The sequence below is a fragment of the Perna viridis genome, chromosome 8 (assembly GCF_037379345.1).
Source record: "Perna viridis isolate PV_CMFRI_1.1 ecotype Kerala chromosome 8, ASM3737934v1, whole genome shotgun sequence".
Lineage (NCBI taxonomy): Eukaryota > Metazoa > Mollusca > Bivalvia > Mytilida > Mytilidae > Perna > Perna viridis.
The window spans coordinates 39910261-39934591 of NC_142452.1; the positions used below are offsets into that span (position 1 = coordinate 39910261).

The 24331-nt window shown below is 33.9% G+C and overlaps 1 protein-coding gene across 7 annotated transcripts; it reads left to right on the top strand.

Moving 5' to 3' along the window:
- Positions 1–862: 862 nt before the first annotated feature.
- Positions 863–23161, top strand: LOC148610467 (alpha-1,6-mannosyl-glycoprotein 4-beta-N-acetylglucosaminyltransferase-like). Of its 7 annotated transcripts, none has more exons than XM_088595487.1 (7): positions 882–905; positions 9347–9389; positions 14022–14169; positions 15325–15347; positions 15835–15951; positions 17256–17349; positions 21990–23161. In XM_088595487.1, the coding sequence occupies exons 3-7, from the start codon at positions 14031–14033 to the stop codon at positions 23153–23155; spliced, it is 1539 nt and encodes a 512-aa protein (XP_088451613.1). In that variant the 5' UTR covers positions 882–905; positions 9347–9389; positions 14022–14030; the 3' UTR covers positions 23156–23161. The 7 variants fall into 7 exon arrangements, with proteins under 7 accessions (XP_088451609.1, XP_088451613.1, XP_088451610.1 ...); XM_088595481.1 differs by lacking the exon at positions 882–905 and adding an exon at positions 7930–8069 and having other exon boundaries at positions 9347–9447; XM_088595482.1 differs by lacking the exon at positions 882–905 and adding an exon at positions 7930–8069 and having other exon boundaries at positions 9347–9447; positions 15328–15347.
- The last annotated feature ends 1170 nt before the right edge of the window (positions 23162–24331 follow it).

Consider the following 24331-nt stretch of genomic DNA (forward strand, 5'->3'; position numbering starts at 1 on the left):
TACGCAACCATGAGTGGAATGATGACACACATAATCTCGTTTCACACATACCAACTTTCCAGTCCTGTAAAGGCAGCCTATACAACGAGAGACACAAACTACTACCCGCACTACCAAACTCAGCAGCTGATATTAATATTGAGGGTGAATGGGCTGAAACAACTGTTCGACAACAATTTCTTCTAGCAGATGACAACACACATGGCCGCATGTTGATATTTAGTACACCAACCAACCTTACTCACTTAGCTGCAGCTACTACTATTTATGTTGATGGTACATTTTACTCATGCCCTACCTACTTTTACCAGTTATATACTCTTCACGCTATGGTTGATGGAACTATGTTTCCACTGGTGTACAGTTTACTACCCGGTAAAGAACAACCAATGTATAATAGGTGTGATATGAAAAATGCCATGTTATAATTTATAAATACCACCCCAACGTCACGATATGTCACCCTCCTCTAGGATATATCACCCTCTGACGTCACGATATATCACCTTCTAGGATATGTCGCGATATATCACACTCTCGCATTCACTATAGTATAACACATACTGCTTGTAGTAGAGGGTCTTACGCATCGTATCACACTCTGTAAATATATCACCCTCGACTTCGTCTTGTGTGATATATTTACATCGTTTGATACTACAGCGTAACACTATCTACTACAGGCAGTATATGAATAATAGAATATTCTCCGACTTTCCCATTCACTTCCGTTCAATCAGTTTTTCAATGTGTTTGTTCTTCTTAGTCTGGCAGTTAATTATTTACGGGGACAATTTTCATAACCTTTTTTATCACTAAAACCGTTGAAGCCAAATTATTTTGCAATGAATTTGTTATATTCTTTCAGGGAAGGTGTCAATGAATACAGCTGAATGGGAATAAAGGTAGGTTACGTAAATTATGCTGATGGAGCAGGACAGCCTAATTACTAGTACCCTTCCGAAGCCCTCGAGTTATTCCCGTTTTTTTGTAGTTCTTATTGCAAGTGCTGTAAAGTTTTTTGTACTTTCTTGATTTTTTTACACACAGTTGTATTTTATTCTTTTGTCTACATTGTGAATGATGTACATGTCGATTTTTTTTCTGTTTATACCTGTTTGCGATGTAGGTGGATGTTAAGTAGTACTCCAGCTAAGAATCATGCAAAATATGATTCATGGTTTGAAAGCCGACACATTTTTATTTTTGATATTCTGATTAAAAGTTTACAGTAAACAGAAATTAGCATATGGCTTTTCATATAACCCTTGTTCTTAGGAAATAAAAATTATATAGAATGCAATGTAGAATTCAACGTTAAGGGAGATGACTATGTAAATGACACTAAACTATAATAGATTCTGCTGGTTTTTCAGTGTGGATTTTCTCTTAAGTACAGACAGATTGGAATGAATGATTGTACATTTCATTATGTAGTCTCATTAAACAACTCAGTAATAAAAATAAAAAAAATTGTACCTTTTTTTAGGTGTGTATCACGTATTACAGAATTTGCAAGATCCTTGCAAAGACTGCTACTTAATTTCTCTGAATTAACTTTCAGCTTTGATGTCTACTGATTTTTACCCGTCCAATATTTATAAATCTCAGACTAATGAATAATCATAACAGGAGCTAACATAATGATCTAATTACATTTAAATAACTTTATTGTATTGGCATGGAGTTTGAAAAAAAATATTTTTACCAAAAATATTGAATTTAAGAAGTTCAGAAGGGACCACAATATGTTAGGTCAGAAGGGATAGCAAAGTCTTGGACACATAAGACAGTTGTTTTTTTACATACAGGTTACTTTTATAAGTCGGTGGTCGTTCTTACGATGCATTTTTTGCATTGTCCTTAGGCAAAAATATGTATGCTCTCCGGCCTTGTTCTGATTACCAATTTTTAATTTATTCGGCTATCGTAGCACGTTAAAGCCTAGTCGTCAAGAAGAGGAACCTTACACTGATCGAAAAAATTACTTCTCACCTAATATTGTCCTGAAATATGTGAAATATCTAATGTAAAACTACAATCAATCAATCAACTAAAGACAAACACTATATAATGCCCACACTCTCGAAACAATTCAGTAATTATGAGAACACGAAAAGCCAAACCCAAGGGTAATAAGTACTCCCTTTACAAGTAATCTCTTTAAACAAGTACTATCTTTAAAAAAACAGATAGCCGACGCAGTAAAATTTTATTTCTAAGTTTACATTTCTTTCAAGGAAATAACACATGGCACACAATTTCAAATTTTCGATAGTTTTTTCTAACGCAATTTGAAATCTTCGAAACCGTTTTTTGAACGCCCCATAGTTAACAGTATTTTGACCAATCGGAAAACAGAATTGCGATCAAGTGACTTGCGTTTCCATGGAGGAGCGTCTTTAAGGTCAAAGGGTAAAAAGCGAAACTATACCGACTACGTCGGAAAAAAGATAGACGACGCATATTCTCGGTTTGTTAATACCTAAAGCTGATGAAAATTTCATTTGGTGAACTGTGTGATCACTGTACTATGTTTCATATTTCAATTATTTTATTGGTTCAACAGGTAAACTCATTCCAATTATTCAATACATAAAAGATTACTCAATGTATAAAAGTGATTGAAAATGTTCTGGACACCAATGCTCTCAATCGAGCCTTAAATTTCACGGTTGCTTTCACATTTGTCCAATGAAATGCGAGGTTGTAAGCTACATCGGGTTGTCATGGTTAAGCATCATGGATGTCACGTGATGTAAAAGCGAACTCAATACCGACTGCGTCGGAAAAAGGCTAATTAAACAAAATTCATCCTGATTGAGGACAGGTTTGTGACCGGACGATATTTGGTTCAAGGTATTTTAAGTAGTCGTCTTTGTAAGAATCGCGCAAAATCTTAAAAATGTGATACACCACCAAAAATATTTTTATTTTTGTAATTAAGTTGTTTTATGGGTCTATACTATGAAATATGTAATTATTCATTCAAATCTGCAAGCTCTTAGAAGCTAATCAACATTGAAAATCCAATAGATTCTATTGTATTTGAGTGTCATTTACAGAGTTATCTCCCTTAATTTTGAATTCTACAGTGCATTATATATAATGTTTACCCCCTGAGATTGCAGGTTATATAAAAAACTGAATGTTAATTTCTGTTTATTATGGCAATTCAAACACATATCGAAAATAAAAATTTGTAGACTTTTCACCCATGAATTATATTTTGCATGATTCTTAGCTGGATCGAATGTTACTTAAGTAACACCATAAAATGCGACAGGGTAAAGAATGCATATGTTCTGCGCATGGATTGAAAAGTACAACGAAATCGTCAACGACCTTCAAAGGGAGAGCACAATCGTCGCCACTTAGATAGGCGCTCCTTATATACAGATCAATTTTACAAACATGTACTATAAAATACTTAAAAAAAATATTTTACAAAAAATGTACTTAACAATGACACTTTAATCACTTATTTTACCCAAATAATACTATATAATGATACTTAAACCTTAGCATCTTAGCACAGGCAATTGCTGTTCTGCTAGGTTTCACTGTAAATGCTAAATCTGGACAGGTTGTTAAATAAGGGGGATGTTTTCAGGCTTTTTGGTTCATTTTTGCCCAAATCATGCCCGAACTTGTTAATAACAACGTTGTTTAATAAAATTAATAAATCTGCCTCTGAGTTCACGAGTGACTCGGCTACTTTGTACGTACACTCATCGCATCTATTAATTATTTATTACAGTTTTATTTTTGCTCCATATTTTACGATTTTTAATGATTGGTTTAAATAAAAACACTGAAGTAGAATTTATGATACAGTTGCAGTGGGACAGTTTTAATACCCTAATGCATATAATACTTTGTACGTGGCCAAATGCTTAAACAGTTGAATAATTAAGAGTGAATCGAAAGACTTACGAAGCTTGTTTTATCACAGGCTGATAGTTAAATATTAAAAAAATAAATCTATATTAAGATTTGAACATTGAGGGAAATATGGGATAATGTAGGTCGTTCTTAACACGTCTGACTTCTTTTGTAAAATTTATACCTTTTCACATGTTTAATGATGCGATGATATTTAAGAAGATAACAAACTTTCAGTGTGAAGGTACCCCATCTCCAGCTATTGAACCACGGTTTAATGTATAAGTCTGCATATACGTACATGCAGTTTGAATGGTATACACCCCGCTTTCCTTCTTGAATATACGTACAATTGCAAATTGAGGGGAAATGGTACATGTAGAGGCATAGTTTATGGTAAGTCAGTTAACTTAGTGCATGTCTTACTTCAAATCGTCTGTGAAATAAACTCGCTCTCATTTACCGCCTTTGCATGGCATCTATTGCAGGTAATCAGGTGTTCTTCTGTCGGGAATTCCTCGGGGAATTCGCAAAAGACATGAAAGAAAGATAGAAAATTTGCTCAGTTCGTTACTTTCATGACGTAAAATTCTTAATTTTGGCCCTAAATTAGCCATAAAATTTCTCAGTTTTAGGCCTAGATTTAGCCGTTATTTTTTGTCAAAAGGTGCTGGGCAGCCTGTCTTAGGCAGTTGACTTAAAAGATTTGCTGGCAGTGTCGTGTACAATAGACCAGAATCTTCACAAAACATTTGAAAGTTTCTTTCTTTTTAAAAACTAAAGATCTTTTATTCCTTGTCTACCACATATGCAGTGCCCCATTTTAAAGTTGATTCTTCATCAATTTACAGATGAGATCAGCTCTAAACACCCACAAAACTGTCCTTGAACTGTCAGAAGAACAGTTCTCGGACAGTTCTAGAGCCAGCTTTTCTGACAGTTCCAGCAGAGCCGGCTCTACTAGTAGAACTATTCTTGTCAAAACTGTCAGAGGAGTTAGCTCTATTAGTAAAATTGTTCTCGTAGAGTCGGTTCTGCTAGCAAAACTGTCATAAGAGCTGACTCTAAGATTGTTCTATGACACTTTTAGAACTGTTCTGGAGCCGGCTCTTTTGAGAATTCCCCTGATAGGTTAGGACCGATCTCATCTGTAAGCTGATATAGTATGTTCATGGATGTCCGTACACTTCTTTTGGGGAACACCAAATTAGAACGACTCGAATTCATTATCAATGAGTTTTCCTCATGCGTAAATCGTAAATTGACTGTACCCAGATTTGCGAATGAAGGTTATTTGATAAAAATAAATTAAAAGTTATCATCAAAGTTTTATTCAACATTGTATATACTAGCCACGCACCGACCCAAAGAAAATTGTATGAGATATCTGATCTACCGTGTGTATTTTGAATCAATGGTAGTACCCTAAAGATTGTTGTGTAGTATATATTATTTTTAAAATTCCATTGAAGTCAACACGAAAGACTTTAACCTTGTTTGAATATTGAAATTATGCATGGATGATTGAAAATATTTCGCTATTGACTTTTAACAAATACAAAATATAATCAAGATAGTAATACCACGGGGAAGAATGGTAATGGACTTGTCGCATTCTTTTTAAAACTTTATATGCGTTTGCAGACTAGTCGGTTCCGTAACGGATTTTTTGCGTTATTCATTCCAATCTGTCTATCTTAAGAAGTAACTTACATAGAAAATCCAATAAATATAGTTTCTATTGTACTTTAGAGTCATTTTCAGAGTTATCTCCCTTAATGTTGAATTCTACAACACATTTAATATAATTCATACTTATATCTTACAAGACGAAAAGCTAAATTAAAAAAAGATATATAGGCTTTCAAACCATCACATTTTGCACGATTCTTAGCTGGAGTGCTGCTATAGACCCTTTTGTAGTAAGTTGGTGAGCATGCTCAATATACACTTCCGCGAGGTAGGGCTTGGGTAGAACAAAAGAATTTTCCTCGCAGAAGTGTATATTGAGCATGCTCTACGCATGCTCATCGACTACCCCAACGTTAGCACAAAAGGGTCTATTGAACAAATTCAGCATCCATCTAATATTAACTTAATATTTTTTTTCTAAACTCATTAAAAGTGTGACGTAGCTATTGAACAGGTAGCAAAGCCAAATCTTGAAAAAACTGGGCATAAGCAAGCATAAGGTCGGGTTCAATTATGATGGCTATGTGGAATATATGTAGGTGCCCACGTTAAAAAATGTGCAAAGCTGTAAGGACCCCGGTAATTAATACAGATATGTACATCATGTATACACCAGTAACTCTGTATATATGGAATAGTTTTAATACCCTAATGCACATATAACTATTCGTATGTGACCAAATGCTCAAACAGTTGAATAATTAAGAGTGAATCAAGCTTGTTTTATCACAGGCTGATAGTTAAATATTCAAAAAATAAATCTATATTAAGATTTGAACACTGTGGAAAATATGGGATAATGTAGGTCGTTCTTAACACGTCTGACTTCTTTTGTAAAATTTATACCTTTTCACATGTTTAATGATGCGATGATATTTGAGAAGACAACAAACTTTCAGTGTGAAGGTACCCCATCTCTAGCTATTCAACCACGGTTTAATGTATAAGTCTGCATATACGTACATGCAGTTTGAATGGTATACACCCCGCTTTCCTTCTTGAATATACGTACAATTGCAAATTGAGGGGAAATGGTACATGTAGAGGCATAGTTTATGGTAAGTCAGTTAACTTAGTGCATGTCTTACTTCAAATCGTCTGTGAAATAAACTCGCTCTCATTTACCGCCTTTGCATGGCATCTATTGCAGGTAATCAGGTGTTCTTCTGTCGGGAATTCCTCGGGGAATTCGCAAAAGACATGAAAGAAAGATAGAAAATTTGCTCAGTTCGTTACTTTCATGACGTAAAATTCTTAATTTTGGCCCTAAATTAGCCATAAAATTTCTCAGTTTTAGGCCTAGATTTAGCCGTTATTTTTTTGTCAAAAGATGCTGGGCAGCCTGTCTTAACAGAGTGCTTAAATTATTTTTCCGATATCCAGTTAATGTACATGTAATATAGTTCATCAGATAATGGACATTCAATAATTTTAATACCTAAGTTAACTATAATATTCGCTTTAAGAATCTCATCAACCTGAAGAAAGTAGACGTACGATTTTTTAACATGTTTTGTTTTTTGGTTTTTTTTTTGTTTTTTTTTTTTGGGGGGGGGGTTTGTTTTGTTTTGTTTTGTTTTGTTTTGTTTTGTTTTTTTTTTTAATTTATGTTTATTCCTTTGTATAAATTTGGAATCCTATGCATCAAAAGCCATTAAATATGCTGCAAGTAAAAGTAAAAAAAAATGTAAGACCGGTTCGTTAGTGTGACACATGAGTTTTCTAATTAACTATGTAAGGGTCTGAAAAATTCCCAACGATGTTAGAACTGTTAAATTTGCATATATGTATAGTGGAATCTGTAGGTCAAATTAATTTCAATGCTTTTTGTACCTGACGTGTGTAAACGAAACATGATATTTCTTCAGGAGGAAGACCTATTGTAAGGGACATAACTCTTAAAATCAGTTTTATCATATTCAATTTCAAGCTTTTATTTGAAACAGAATGAAATAAATCCAAGTTACTTTGATGCTTACATGAGGTTGATGTAAAATGCAGAATATAAAACGTCGTAATGATTTGAAAGAGTTGTGTTCTTACTTTAGGTCTACCTCCTTAATCGAATAAATCCCTCAATCCAAAAGTAGCTCGGCTGGGACAAATTTCACAGTTTTCCAAACTGACTTTTTAATGAACCATACCTTTGCATATGTTACAAAACCATATGGGCATGCACGAGTTGTATAGCAAGAAAAAATATGATATATTGATATATTAGCATCGATATGTTGCCGTGGTGGTATTTTAAAATTAGCTTGACGAAGTAGGATATAAGCGACAGATTGTGAAAGATATCAGTTTTTTTTCCTTCTTCATATGACTATGCATAATGATAAAACCTTTTCCCTGTTAGATCTTAGTTCATTCTTACTGGTACATAGTAAGTTCCTATGAGATCTAATTTCTTTGTTACTGGAAAGTTTGTTCCTGTGAGATCCAAGTTCTTTGTTACTGGGAAGTTCCTATGAGGTCCAAGTTCTTTGTTACTGGTAAGTTCCGATGAGATCCAAATTCATTGTTACTGATAAGTTTTTTTCCCTGTGATTTCCAAGTTCTATTGAATAAACCCAGGCTAGTGACGGATCCAGGGGTTGCAAGGGCTTGGCACCCCTGTTTTCTGTTGGAAAATTTGTCCTTTCCATGTTTTGACAAAAATGATAAATAGTGTCCTATCACCCTGTTTTTCTGAGGAACATCGGCTGGCACCCCTCCTTTTCAAAGCGTCTAGATCTTCCCCTGTAGGCTGTATACTAGTCAGACACAAATATTTGTATGATGTTGTCTGTTCGAAATCTCTGTAGTACATAAGTCTCTGAGACTCAGACATCTTTGTAGAGATCTAGCTGTGGTCAAAGTTTGGTGGAAATCAGTTGACCCATGTTGGAATTATTGCCCTTTTTGGACGTTTTTGCTGTTTTTGATGTTATTACTTTCAAAATTATTCTCCTTAGAAACTACTGTATAGAATTCAATGAAAGTTGGCATGTTTGTTTCTCAGTGTATCCCGCGCAAAGTGACTGTTGTGATTTTTTATCCGGCGGTACTAAAATAGAACATAGGGGTTAGACAGGACAGCAGGGGTAAACGTATTCAACATGATGAGATCTATCCGAGGTCAAATTTTGGTGAAAATCTGTTGACCCATGTCGGAGTTATTTCCCTTTATGTTTTTTTATTTTTATTTTATTTTATTTTTTTTTTTTTTTTTTTTTTTGGGGGGGGGGTTGTATTTTTGATGTTGAAATTTTAAAGAAATAATGATTGTTCCTTATAGTATCCTGCACAAAATAACCATTGGTAATTTTTATCCATGAAAACATGGCTGCTTTTACAAGAAATTGAATTTAGCTTATCAATACAGGTGAGCGATTTCAGGCTTTTTAGAGCCTCTAGTTTATTTTTGGTCCGATTTCGAAATTTGTTTTATTGGATTCCTCATAAAAATCCCTGCTTACGTTTCTTAATCAGATTTCAGATATCTCTTAAGGTTTCGAGTTAAACCCAAGAAAATTGACTTTTTTACTTGAGTTTTAAATTTTATGCAATTTAGTGTCCAAACCAGTTGTTGTGTCCATTATGGGTTGTTAGTTCATATGCTTAAATGTGTCAAAACCTTATAATGTGTCCACACTTGTCCCAACTATCATGCTGCACTCAGCGGAGCTTTTTTTTGTATAAAAGGTTCTCTGACAGGCTCTCAAATTCGATTAAAATGATGCTCCGTATTTTTTTTTATTTTTTATTTATTTATTTTTTTTTTTTTTAGGTTGTGGTCAAAATATGAAGTATGATTAAGAATAAGGCTAAATGTATGTATGCTTTGGGACACGAAGAAAAGAAACACGGATATTTTACTGTATTTTCCAAGTAATTTTACCTTATAACCTCCAAAAAATAACCTTCAAAGTATTTGTAAAGTTTACTTTTTTAAGATATTGATAAGTTAAATTTAGTTGAAATGCACTATGGAAAAGTGGCGTGAAAAAAATTACCTACATAACCAGTAAAAAAATATCTACTTCAGAGATGCTTCAGGATAATTGTTTTCGGTTGTTAACATGATATATAAAAGATATTTGAGGCAAAAAGACCAACTGAGGAAAATGATTAACACCCACTGCCTGATTCTTACAGGGAAATACCTGCAATGACATACTGCCGTTAGTAAGCTAGACGGGTATCACTGACCGGATTATGGCTTTATTCGACATCCGGGTTCATGCACTTATATACATGTACATGCATCAGCAAATAGTGTAGTGATTTTAGTGCTCTATACAGTTTTAAAAGCCCCCCTACCTTTGTTTTATTGTTACAAATCTGATCGGATCTACATCTGCTTCCTGGTATATTGCTGCTCGGGCGTTAAACCCCAACAATCAATCAATCAATCAATCAATCATAGTTTAAAGTTTCTTTTATAAAAAGAACACTGGCTGACTAGTACATCTTACACGTAGATCTACATGCATATCGTGTTTATATGTTGTATAAGAATATATTTAAAACACGGGTATTTTCATAAGAATTTTTTTTATAAGAGGGATATATGAGTCACAAATACCGCTCACGGGACTGGTAGAACAGGCGGTCCTGTCCTACGGGAAATTAAATCGGGTTTAACGACATAGGGCCGGCAGAGCAGGCTTTTCCGTCCGATGGGAAGTATAATGGGGTTTAATGACACGGGACCGACAGAGCAGACGTATCTTGTCCAACGGGAAATAAAAGCGGGTTTAACGATACACGGGAACGACAGAGAAGGTGTGCCCTGTCCAGCGGGGTAAAAATCGGGTTTAACGACACGGGACCGGCAGAGCACACATGTTCTGTCCAAAGGGTAATAAAATCAGATTTAACAATACGGGAACAGCAGGACAGATATGTCCTGTCCAACGGGAAAGAAATTCTGGTTTAATGATACACAGTACCGACGGAGCAGGCGTGTCCATTCCAACGGGAAATAAAATCGGGTGTAACGACACACGGGGCCGGCTGATCAGGCGTTCCTCTCCTATGAGAAAAACGACCTTGGTTTAACGACGAACTAGAAGATAGTACGGGGGAGGGAGAAAATACAAATCTGTTGAATTTGATCTATTGTTTAACAAAAGAATGTTTAGGTTTTTGTTCAAGTTCATGAATAGAAATTTATTCCGCCAATTTAAGGCCCTTTAACGAGCATTTTGTAATTAGATGCGAGGGATATAAACAAAACTAACTGCGGATCGGATATATGTATCACGAAAAATGACTAAGAAATGGAGGCATAAGTCTTAAACGGTTGTAATGTATTGTTTTGTTTAAGGAAAAATGATAATGAAATCAAATGGCGATCAAGCGATTTGGCTTGTTGGTTTGTATCCTATTACATGAATCATTTTTAAAATTCACGAGTTATTGTATAAATTTGAAAATCGTTGTATCAATTTTTCATTGGAATCAGCGTTTACATTAGTAGTTGCAATTGTAGTCTTTATACGATGTTTTATGTGTGATAAATCATTATGTAAAAGGAAATATAAACCAAATGAAATCGGATATTCTATTGTGGAACTGAAGTTAAAAGGTTTTCAGCACACGGAATAGTTTTATTTTTACCTGTGCAACGTGTTAAAATGTGTAAAGAAGATATTTTGGTGAATGGATTTGATCTTTTTACGGCTTTCAGGTATGTTCACTTTTAAGAGTTTTTAAATTACCTATACCTAAATACGGTGGACAATTAAATGTTAAAAGCCATTATTATGTCTGACAACATTGTGTTTTCGAACCAAGCAAGTGTTAAATATGGGTTCTATGGCCATGCAGATTGTCTGAATATTGAAGTTCATATATTCTACGTTTCGTGATTAGCGAGTGTTAAATAAGGGCTCGATCTAAGGCACGATGGTCAGAATGTTGGAGCCCTTATCTTCTAGGTTGCCGGTATAACACGTATTAATTAAGGAGTGCAATCAAGGAAGTGATTGGATGGTTATTTTTAAACGAACACGGCTTTGAGTGCGGCTCTGTCAACATTTCCAGATAGTCTTTTCACCGAACGATGTAGAAAGTTACTTTGTTTTGCTTGAGTGTGCTTAAAGTTTTGCAAAATCGTGCTTTAATACTGGACTGTTAAAGTCGGTGTAAAATAGTGCAATGGTTCACATAAGTCATACAAAGTAACTAGTCCGAAAACAAATGACACCCCCATTTTTTAAACCTCTTTCAAAAACTCTGAATCCACGCCTATTAAAAATTGTACAAATTAAATATTGAATATAAAGGCACAGAGTAAATTGTGGCGGAAGCAAATCCACGGGTAACTTTTTTGACGAAATTGTGACAACTTTAGCGTACCTGTTGTATCCATACAGTTTTAAATGAAGTGAATATCTATGGTTGACTTAAGCAGTACATTTGAATTCAGTACTCCATTTGTAAACACGGGATAGTCCTTAAACTACACACATGGGGTGTAAAATAAACATTTAAGTGGCACCCCAGCTAAGAATCGTGCAAAATGTGATTCATGGGTAAAAAGCCTAAATATTTTTGTTTTTGATATTTTGTTTGAATTGTCATAGTAAACATAAATTAACATTCAGTTTTCATATAACCCGTGTTATTAAGAGATAAACATTATATAGAATGCGCTGTAGATTTCAAAATTAAGGGAGATAACTCTGTAAATGACACTCAAATACAGTAGAATCTATGGATTTTCAGTGTTGACTATTTGCTAAGAGCTGGCATATTTGAATGAATAATTACACATTTCATAGTATAGACTCATAAATCAACTTGATTACAAAAATAAAAATACGTAGCCTTTTTTGGGGTGTATCAAATTTTTCATATTATGCACGATTCTTACAAAGACTGCTACTTAAAAATGAGACGTCACTTATAAGTCATATATCCATAAATATTTTCATTTGACTTCACGACTCCTTTAATTTCTAACTACACGTCAATCCTAAGTAAAAGTGGAATTTTTCGAATTAGTGTCTCAATATAAGATCGATCGTCTGATTATAGCTGAAATATTGCTGCTCGGACGTTAAACCCCAACAAACAAACAACTCAATATAAGAAGACAGCGTTGTGTGGTACACATGTAAATAGTAAAGTAATGCCACTTCCCATTTTTCCTTTTCACACTGTATGGTTAAATGCCATTTAAATTTCATTGGCGTATCCAGAGATTTTAAAAAGTGGTCTTCCAGAAAGGATTCTAGAACAAAGGGGTTCCAGGCTATTATTTGCATATTTTTGCCCATATTTTGCACGAAATTAACTTTTTTCAGCAAAAGATCCGATCCATGGCCTCCGCTTAAATCCGCCGCTGAAACAAGTACTACCGACTTTTCATGTAGGGCCTTAAAAAAGTTTCCATCGGGTCGAAGTTGTAGGACGAATCTTTAGAGTTACTGCTACCCTTGAAAGGCAAAGACTGTCGATTTTCTTTGCGGAATTAAATAAACCTTATATGACCGGGCGTATGTAGACGTTTTCAGCCGACGAAAGACTTGCAAGCGTTCCGGCAGACATATTTCTTTTAAGTGGTCCAACTTAATTATACTTCAAAAGACTAAATGAAAAACACAAATCAACATAGAGACAATTAAAGGATTAACACAGATCAAACAGAATAGAATAATTACAATGTCTGTGGCAGGTTGTGGCATGTTGAAATGAGAGAATATAAAATTACAATAAAGTGAAATTAATTATTTAAATTAAAATCAAAGGCAGTTAAGGATAATTAAATTATCATAATAGATAGTTCACCAGTATTTTCAATGTCTTAATCAAACACCTATGTCAATGCATTCATGAATTTGGCTTGAAAATAAAAGCATTAAAATGCAAGTAAATAAATACGAATGTATGGAAGTCTTTTTGAGATGAAATTGTCATTTATGTCGACAAAATACCCAAATTATCACGACTTTTCGAGATAATTTTTCGCGACATTTACTTATCACGATGACAGAAATAGACTTCCATACGAATGTGCAAAAAATTCATCTGTCTGTAGCGTCTTCGAAAGGGACTATATACTCTACCGACCCTGGGTAGTCGACTCGCATACTTAATATACAATGTAGTTCCGCGGGGAAAATTCTTTTGTTCCAACATAAGCCCTACTTCGCGGAAGTATATGGCACGCATGCTCAACAATTACCCGCAGTTAAAACAAAACACCGATTAAAGAATTTGAGCCGATATTAAAGGATTTACAATTCTTACACATTGTTAAGTTTATACATATGTTGTCGTGTTATTTCTCAGTTGGGTTTTCAACGAAACCGGATCAAAGAACTTATTATTGTTGTGTGCAAATCTAATTGTTGTTTTTATTAGGTACAAACGTGTTGCACTTAATTGATGTTCAATGCAATCGTATACTACTTTCTATAAAAGTAATGAAAAAATTCTTTATCATGTTACAGAGAGGAGCTATGAAACTTTTCTCTCGCGGGAGTATAAAGAAAACTTGGACTATATTGTGTTGTCTCTGTGGTCTTGCTGGATTATTTCAGTTAAACAATACTATAACGTCTTTAAGTGAATATCAACATGCAACACATTTTCTAGATGGTAAGTTTGTATTTTTTCATAATAAAACTAGATTGACAATTAATTTTACTTGCAGTTTTATCGAGAATTGTCTACTCAAAATATATTTAGTTATATTTCGAGTTTATTCTCACTGAGTTGATATTGGAGCTAATTTCGTCATGTTGAGTTATTTAATGTAAGTGTAGTTGTTACTTAGAGTAAACAATCTTTTACGTTGATTAAATCTAGTTATTAGTTATAGTACATCTAGTTGTTGCTGGGAATACATCTAGATGTTACAGGAATACATGTTGTACATTTAGTTGTAACTAGGAGTACATCTAGATGTTACAGGAATACATGTTGTACATCTAGTTGTATCTAGGAGTACATCTAGATGTTACAAGAATATATGTTGTACATCAAGTTGTATCTAGGATACATCTGATGTTACAGGAATATATGTTGTAAGTCTAGTTGTATCTTTGAGTACATCTACATGTTGCAGGAGTACATGTTGTATATCTAGTTCTTTATGGAATTGCATCTACATATTGTACATCTAGTTATAACTAGGAGTACATCTAGATGTTACTAGGAGTACATCTAAATGTTACATGAATACATTTTGTACATCTATTTGTATCTAGGAGTACATCTACATGTTGCAGGAATATATGTTGTACATGTAGTTGTTACTACAAATGTATGAGTACATTTAGTCGATACTTTGAGTATGGTGGTTTGTAACTGTGGAAAAATAAGGTTTCTACTCTAACTTTGATCAAATACGGATATTAACTTAAAAGTTACACGCACTGTAGGTTCATAATTTGTAGTTTAGTGGTTTATTTAATGAGGTAGACCTAGGGTAAGGGACATAACTTGAAATCAGTAATATGTTTGTATCATATTGAATTTCAACGAAACATATCAAGCTTTCATTTGAAACAGAATAAAATCAGTTCAAGTTACTTTGATGCTTACATGAGATTGATGTAAAATGCTGAATACAAACGTTCCAATGATTTGTAAGAGTTGTGTCCCTTAACCTAGGTATACCTCCTTAAGTTTTGACTTTGATTATATTTTGAAGGAGGAGCTCAGTAAGGGTTACGTTGAGCACTGATAAAAAGTTCATGCAATAAGTTGGCAATACCATCACATGTCTTGACATTTGTTTTTTTTTTTCAGCAGCTAGGAATACTTTATTGAAGGTACGTATACATCAAGTTTTCGGATAATGGTATAATTGATAAAAATAGCTACGCTTTGAAAAGTTTTGTTTTAGTATTCTACGTGGAATTCCCTTTCATTTTTATACACCGCCACATGAAGTGACGAGGAATTATGTGATACCGTCCAAAAAGTTCCGTGTCCGTCTGTTAATGTATTCCAGATGCTAAATTGAGAACGGGTCTATGATTTTTTTTAAACATTGCACAGTTGTTAAGTATCATGAAATACAGATTACGATTAAGTTTCAGCAAAATCCAAAATAAGGTTTTCGAGTTAGGGTATTTAGAACATTTTTCATTTGGAGGGCTGTTGGTCACCATTTGTAGTTTTTGCGCCGCCATTTTGATTGACTAATTTTACAGGAGTTATGGGACTTTTGCACTTCAACGTGTTAAGTGCAAAATTGTAAATGGAATAAATTATACGAATGTGATAAAATAATGCTGTATCCTGTTTCTATCGCAGAATGGTAGCAATCCGTGGACGTCAGCTATTACATCAAAACTCAACACGACTTTGCTGAAATTGGTAACAAGGTCACCACATGCCAGCGTTTTACTAGTAAAGCAAGCAAAGCTTCATGTAAGTTTTAATCTTATCTCTTACATTTTAGAAATCATTGCATGTTTGATTCACAGCAGGGATACACGTAGGTAATTAAGTCTCAAAACATGTACATGTAGTTACTTAAAAAACATTCTTGATTAAAATTCAAAAAGATTGAACAAAAATGATATAAATCCAATGGACTTCGATAACTCAAACTTGTAAATGTCGAGAGAACTTTTTTCCCGCGGAAGATGCTAACTGGGTTCTATAAATCTTATGGCTTTTGCCATTGCAACATGTGCATTCCAATCTTCGATCTTATTTGACAAAAAGAAACAAACAAATCTTTTGAAATAAAACCTAATCAAAATGAGTGATCGATTGCGTCATTGCCAAGAAAACAGCTGTTTTATTTTTTAATTGGCAAAATTTATAAATCTATATACAGACTGTTTTTATTCACCGTCCATTTCAGTATCCCAGTTGAATAGTATATAGTAAAATCAATGATAAATGTTCTGTAAACTTAACTATATTCCAGGGAGACTTATACATGTGTAGCTCATCTCAGAAAAAAACATTCTAAAATATAGCATACACGTAGCAAATAATCTTATTCACAAAAGAATTGGATTGAAAGATTGATTTGAGGCAAATGTTAACGCGGTGACACCAAAGTACATGTATTACCGTTTTTTTTATCATACCTAAAACCTACAGCAGCATGGTCTGTTTCATGTATCACCACCGTTCATACTTGTAAACCTCAGGTACAGTAGCGTGGTCGACCTACGGTAGCGAAGTTAATAAAATTATGTATAAGCAATTTTCTGAAGAAATACTGGATTTTTTTTACATAGGAAGACAGCAAATTTACTCAGATAAAGAAAACCTCGCCTCCTGTGTTAGTGTTGGTCCGACTTAGTAATTATTTGAAATAAAGGGAAATAACTCTTAGATCTATTCATAATTTAGTTGTAAGAGGACTTTGAACATATATAAAATCTGAACCATCCACATCTGATACAGACAAATTCCTGTTCTTCCAAACATCACACTGAGTTAAAACTAAATTTTTTTTGTTCCTTTTCGTCAAGTTTGTCAAATAAGACCGTAGATCGGAATTGACACATAGCAGAGGCAAAAGCCGAAAGATTTTATAGAACCTGTAAGCATTTTCCGTGGTAAAAAGTTCTCTTGACATTTACGCGTTCCCTTTTACAAATCATCTAAAGACTTTAAAGTTGTTAGCCACTGCATGCTGTTTTTTTTTTTCGCCAAGCATAACAAGTTGGCTCGGGGAACGTTTTTAACCATCAATAGTGAATGTTTTTTAGGATACAAAATCTCAACCATTAGGAACAAAGGAATTTAGACTTAATTTCAGCGTAGAAGATGCCTTACAGTATGGACATTTCAAGCCGAAAAAAGGTTGGTATTATAGGACAATCTGTATAAAACGAACACTTAAATTTTACAGTGAAACCTGTCTAAACAGACCATTGAATAAACCAAAAAAACTGTCTATACAAGACAATTTAAAAGTATCTTCATATCAGTTTATGAGAAAGTCTACTTAGAAACCAGACAGATCTTATGATATGGGCGGCACAGGGTATATTTTATCCAACCAAATTATTTTTGCACCAATGCTCTGAGCTCCAATGTAATGTTTAACTGTATGTGTAACTCAGTGTGATGTTTGGAAGAACAAGAATATGTCTGTATCAGATGTGGATGACTCTAATTTACATGTATGTTCAAAGTTATCTAAAAAATCAACTAAATTATGAACAGATCTAAGAGTTATTTCCCTTTATTTTAAATTTTGTATAGTGCTTTCAATATGATTTATTTCATTCTTACCATTTAAGAGTAATCAAGGGAACCAAGGTTATTGCGGTAATCAAAAGAATGTAATCCAGGGACAAAGACCACACATGGAAAACAAATATACACAACAAAGAACATAAAGTAACTAAAATCATACATACAAAGTAAATGAGCAACTCGGACTTTACTAAAAACTGGGAGCATGGACCCGGTGCACCGGTAGAGTAAATCAAGTAATTGCAAAACAACATTGATATCATAGATTACATTGTACATAAGGTTGTGATCTTAAGTACCTGTCTTTATAAAAATCTGACAGAAGGTGATTCATGCATGTCAAAAACCCACCGAATTCACTTTTATTTCTTATTCAGAATCAGTTACAGACAACATAACCAGTCATAGTTTTTTATTTGGGTGTGTACATACATGAGATTTGCACTTTGCAAGAATTATTGTTCTTGATTTTTTTCAATTTGGTTGATTTTAGTGGGAGATAAATGTATGATTTTCTTAAAAGTACAGGTCTCACTAACCACTTCCGGGTCAAATGGCCACACCCTATGTAGTACCAAAAACACACTGAACCTAGACATATGCATTGTAAGTGCATTATTTGTGTGTATTATAATTAAAAGTAGTCAAAATAAAGCTGAGAATGTGTACTTTATAATCATATATGTAATTAACTACATAAGTGTATGAATATTGTTTACATGTGTGAGTAATTTGCCACCATGCTGTCAGTTAGCAGAAAAGGTAAAAATGTTGATTTTCAGTATTATTTATTAAAGTAAATTTTGTGAAGAATTTCTACAATCATCGTACCATTAGGATAATGATTTTGGAAGCCTTATTTTCCAAGCTTTGCAACGGTATGCAACTTTAAGATGTCATTTGTCTTGGGAATTCAAAACTTTGAAAATTACTTTTTAACATGTAAAGTAATGGAAACGTTAGAAGTGGTTAGTGAGACCTAAAGATCAGAATATGGAAAGGACAACTGTTACGTAAAAATATAGCATATGCTGATTGAAAAAGCATTGTTTGTTTGTTGGGTTCTTTTCTTTACCATGAATCACTTTAATATGGATAGTGTCTGAATTTTATATGGACTAGTACTTAAATGGAAATATTAAAAAAAACAACAACAACAAAAACAAAATTTGGCATGTGCCACCCTCTCCATGGACTACCTTTAAAATGTGTTGAACCTGAATAAAACAATTTATGTAGCTGTTTTTGTAAGAATCATACAAAATCTGAAAAATGTGATACACCCCAAAAAAAGGCTACAAATTTTTATATTTGTAATTAAGTTGTTTTATGGGTCTATACTTTGAAATGTATAATAATTCATTTAAATCTGCCTGCTCTTAGATGATCAACATTGTAAATGCAGTAGATTCTATTGTATTTGAATGTCATTTACAGAGTTATCTACCTTAATTTTGAACTCTACGGTGCATTCTATTATAATTTTTATCTCTTAAGAACACAGGTTATATGAAAAACTGAATGTTTTTTTTTCTTTTTACTATTCAAATTAAATGTCAAAAATAAAAATATGTATGCATTTTGCATTATTCTTCGCTGGAGTGCTACTATGCTATACTGTACTATGCTATTATGTTTACAGTCAGAAGGGATTGTGTTAAGACCAGTATCACTGTATTTTTTGATAATTATAGTATTGGATGTCAACCCGTTTAATTATTTTATTTTACTATTTATAAAAAAATCTTATCAGTCAAATTAATGGCTAAAGTTTCGAAAATATTCAATACAAAGGTTACCTAATACATGCAGGGGCGGATCCAGGATTTTAGATTAGGAGGGGCGCACATTTAAAATTTCGCAGAGCGATTTGTTTTAGGTTAATGTTTTGAAATATTCTTCTAGAGTGGATGCAATATAGATATCTTTTTTGGTAAAATTGGCGAGAAATTAAAGTTTCAACGTAAAAACCGCCTAAATTTACCCCTGATAACCCGTGCTTTGCAAATTTTCATTTCCCCGCCTGAATCCGCACCTGATACATGTATCGGAATATGACAACTTAAATTAAGTGCGCGAGCACAGAATGATGCAAAATAATGTCAACATAAGTTTTCATTGTCTGCATGATGGACACATTTAAATAAGTGCTGGATAGAGCTCAGCTACATAATGAAACTTTTTTCAACTCTAAAAGGATAAGAAGTTATAAAATTGGCTATGTTATAGGTTAGCCGAACTGTTTCATTCTTGAGAGCTACAGGAACGAAATCTCGTTTTGAAAGATTTGATATTGTTTTAAAAAAGCAATGTCATACAAATGTGACCCCCCTTGACTTTTCGTTGTAGTCCCTTTTTTAGTGTTTCTTCCTGATTTTTTTCTTTGCTGTCCTAAACTTTAATGCTTAGTACATTGTATTTGCTGCAAATGTACGGCGAGGATCAAATTTACAAGGATTTTTATCATTCTGTAATTTTATGTGGGAGAAGGTCAAAATTTAGGACATTTGGCAGTGGTCACTCTTCATGCCTACGGGGTCTTCGAAGCATAGGTGCTAAAATGAATAATGATGGTGAATGTTTGTGATTCTCTTGTAGAAATCTACTTTTATACATATTTCTATATTGGTGAAGTTTTATTGAGGTTGAAGCGGTGGATTGTTTTATAAGTCAAAGTGGGCCTGAAATGCACTACAAAATTAATTGTTTTTTTCGTACCTACATGCTCTCATAATGGTAATCAATACGATATAACCTTTGACCTTAAAAGCACTGAGAACCTGATTTTAGTCTGATTGGAAATAAAATGTCACCTGGTAACTTAATGGATAACAAGTGTATAATATGCGTAGTAAAATCCAGGTCGACAAACCAGTAGTACTGACTAGTTTCGTATCTTTAACGAAAATAAAATGTTGATAGCTCACACCTCGAAGTTTTGTAAAGTTATGAAGAAAAATAAATCCATAGGCTTGTTAATATTAAACTGTAGAAGGTAAATGCCAATTTATTTAACTATGTACTCATACATGTCCTCATACATTTAACATCTGCATTATATTACTGAAGTAAAAACACAGTGTTTACCTGTTTTTTTTTTTTAAACTTTCTTGTCGCTTTTTGATTGTTAGCCTTCTGAACATAACATATTTTTTGTCTGAAGATTTGTATGTCATTTGAGAGTGTGCATAATTTAAAAATTAAAGAAGTTTTTTTTCACAAAGTATGAATAGTTGGTTCTGGTATGATACATGTATGGTTCAATAATGCGATATAAATGACCAGGCCTTGGTAAACAATGATAAAAATAAAGCTTCTGTGATTGATCTCATTATGTACATGTACTTTCGAAGTAAATATCAGAGTAAAATAATGCGAGATATTCTACTGAAGAAATCTGCCCGCTCAACGGCCACAAGTAGGTTTAAGCCTTTCTGCTTAGGTAGGGAGAAATTGACAAAATATAATGCTCTCTCATCACGATATTTATCTTTCACGGTGGAACGTTTATTATGCCCCCCTCCCGACTTTGACAGTTAGACATTGTTATTGTCCTTTCCGTCTGTGTGTCTGTCACAATATTTTAAGCGCGGAAACTATTGCACCAAATTTAACAAAACTTTGTTGATAGTTAGGACATATTTAGTTTTGCATGTTACCAGGAATTTAAAATCTAATGAATTTTGTAGGAAATACACTTCTCTGAACTGACTCTAGAACACGGAAGACGTACATATTTGTAGGCAAAAATAATTTTTAAAATGAATTGATTTTTTTGTATCAGATAGTTAGCTGAGTTCTGCAGTTGGCTAAATCATAACGTATTCATGTTCTTTTGTGGTATTTAGGAAATTTTTCCTAAAATGAGAAAGGTCGAATTTGACCTGAGAAGAAGCTGAAATTACTTCTACTTTGCAATATGTATTGTGATTTTATGAAATAGTAATTGATATTTTAAAATATAAGCCGAATTTCTAGTAAAATGCTATTGTTCTCCTGTAAACAATACAGAAAAGGATTGTAGTTAAAGATAAGAATAAGCAACGTTGTACTGTTTTAATTGCTGTTGACAATGCTTTCCATCGTTTCTGGGCCTATGTACGTGTACTTTCATAATGTAAATAAAAAAAATTCCTGCATTTTCCTCCGTTTTTCTATAATATGAAAAGCTTGTTAAAACGTTGGGCTTGGAAATCGATGTTTACATTGTACTGATCATTATTCTCGTCTGTATATTGCAGATTATTTGACAATCGCCATTCCATCTATAAAAAGAGAAGGTGGGTTCACATATATTGATAAAACATTAGATTCCCTGATACAAAATGCTAAACCGGAAGACAGAGATATGATCACAATCGTTGTCATGTTCAGCGACGACGACGAAGAATGGAATTCAGAGAGAGCCCTTAACATTTCAGTAAGCTACAAAGAACATGTAGATTCTGGATTAATTCAAGTCCTTGTCCTGCCACACCAAACGTATCCGGATTTCAGTCTACTTCCGAAAACTTATAATGACAGTGTTGATCGTTTAAAATGGCGCAGTAAACAAAATGTTCATTACGCCTTTTTATTTCGTTACTGTCACAATATTTCCGAATATTACTTACATCTGGAAGATGACGTCATTGTAGCCAAAAATTATGTTTCAGATATAAAAAATTATAAAAGAATTAGGACAGACGATTGGTTCTATATTCGGTTTTCAAATATGGGATTCATAGGAGTGCTTTTCAGATCTTCGGATCTTATAACCGCGTCTGACTTCTATTTACTTTTTTATGCTGTGCAACCATGTGACTTCCTTATAACTTTAATAGCAAAAGTAAAATTACAAACGAAAGACATAAGATTTAGACCAAGTTTGTTTCAACATCAAGGCATAGTGTCGTCGTTAAAATCTAAAAGACAGCTTGTAGTCGATAGATACTTCAAAGGTGCTAAAATAGTTCGTCGGAAAAAGTACTACAATATTAATCCGCCGGCTGAAATTGACACTACAATGGTAGCGTATGAAGATTATAAGGCTGTACATGCATATAAAATAAGCGACTTGTATTTTTGGGCTGTGAGTCCTCAGAAAGGACAGACGTATACAATTGTACTACAGGAAAGAACAAATTTAACCGCACTTGTTATAGTCGGTGGATTTTCTACAAGGAAAAAAGATATAATTGCTCATGGAGAAGTGCAGATATCAAGTTCTGAGCATTGTACAGAGTGGACGAAAATTGGGATATTAGTTAATGGCGGATTTGACAGTAGAAACAGCAAATATAATTTAAAAATGCATGATTATCTAAAAGATGTAACATGCATACAAGTTGAAGTGATAAAATCACAAAATAATTGGGCGATTATAAGTGAATTTGCTTTACTAAAAGGTCAGCTAGTAAAGGTTTGACACAAATTTCTTATTTTTACTATACGCGGTCGATCTCTCATATCTTTTTTTATTATTATTAATAACAGTTTTAACAAAACAATTTTACTATGACGTGCTTCGAAGCTTTTTAGACAACAGCCAATGTAAAAAAGAGGTAAACACATGACCAACATTTTGTGCAACACTTAGGCTGCGTCCATTCTAAAATATGTAGAAGCTAGTCGTTTTAGAGTAACCAAGGGAACCAAGGTTACAGCGGTAATCAAAGAGTAATCAAGGGAACCAAGGTTCTAGCGGTAATCAAAGAGTAATCAAGGGAACCAAGGTTCTAGCGGTAATCAAAAGAATGTAATCCAGGGACAAAGACCAGTCATGGAAAACAGACATACAGAACAAAGAACATAAAGTAACTAAAATCATACATACAAAGTAACAAAAGCAAATGAGCAACTCGGACTCCACTAAAAACTGGGAGCATGGACCAGGAGCACAGGTAAGGTAGGCGTCCTCTGCTTTTCTAGAAACACCCGCGGAGTTGCTCATAAAAAGTCAAGTCCGGGGTAGACAAACGAGGAAAGGAAAACTATGGCCCGTTGAATAAATCAGTTTTCATGGTACAGATGGATACACCATAATGATTCACGAGTTCATGATGACTACCATAAAACTTCTGTAGTGATGACTTCAATCTTGTAGCAACATAACCCTGTTCTAGAAGCCTATTTGTTGGAGTTCTATCGTGACACAAAAAGTCTGCGTAGTTTCAGCAAGCTCTGGCATAACGTATGAGTTGTGATATGAACACTCCATACCAGGTGCTGAAGGGATGTTGCCACAGATGAAAGAAAAGTTGACAATTCTGAATGAAAAGTGATCACGTTTGTCGTAAAGTCTGGTCAATAGTTTTCCTTTACCATCGATTTCTAAGTGTAGGTCAAGATATGAGGCTGACCTTACTGTGTCTGTAGTATCCTTTATCTCAATTTCTTTGGGGTAGATGCGATGTATCAAATCCCCGAAATTAGGATTGTTTAAAGATAATACGTCATCTATAAGCGGAAACTGATATAAAAGGATCTAGCCAAAAGAGTACTTCATAGACCTATCATAATTTTAGGATCACCTTTAAAAAGAGCATTTAAACCATTTATGTCTATGCGTTAACCAATGGTAGGGAGGGTCTGATACCATGCA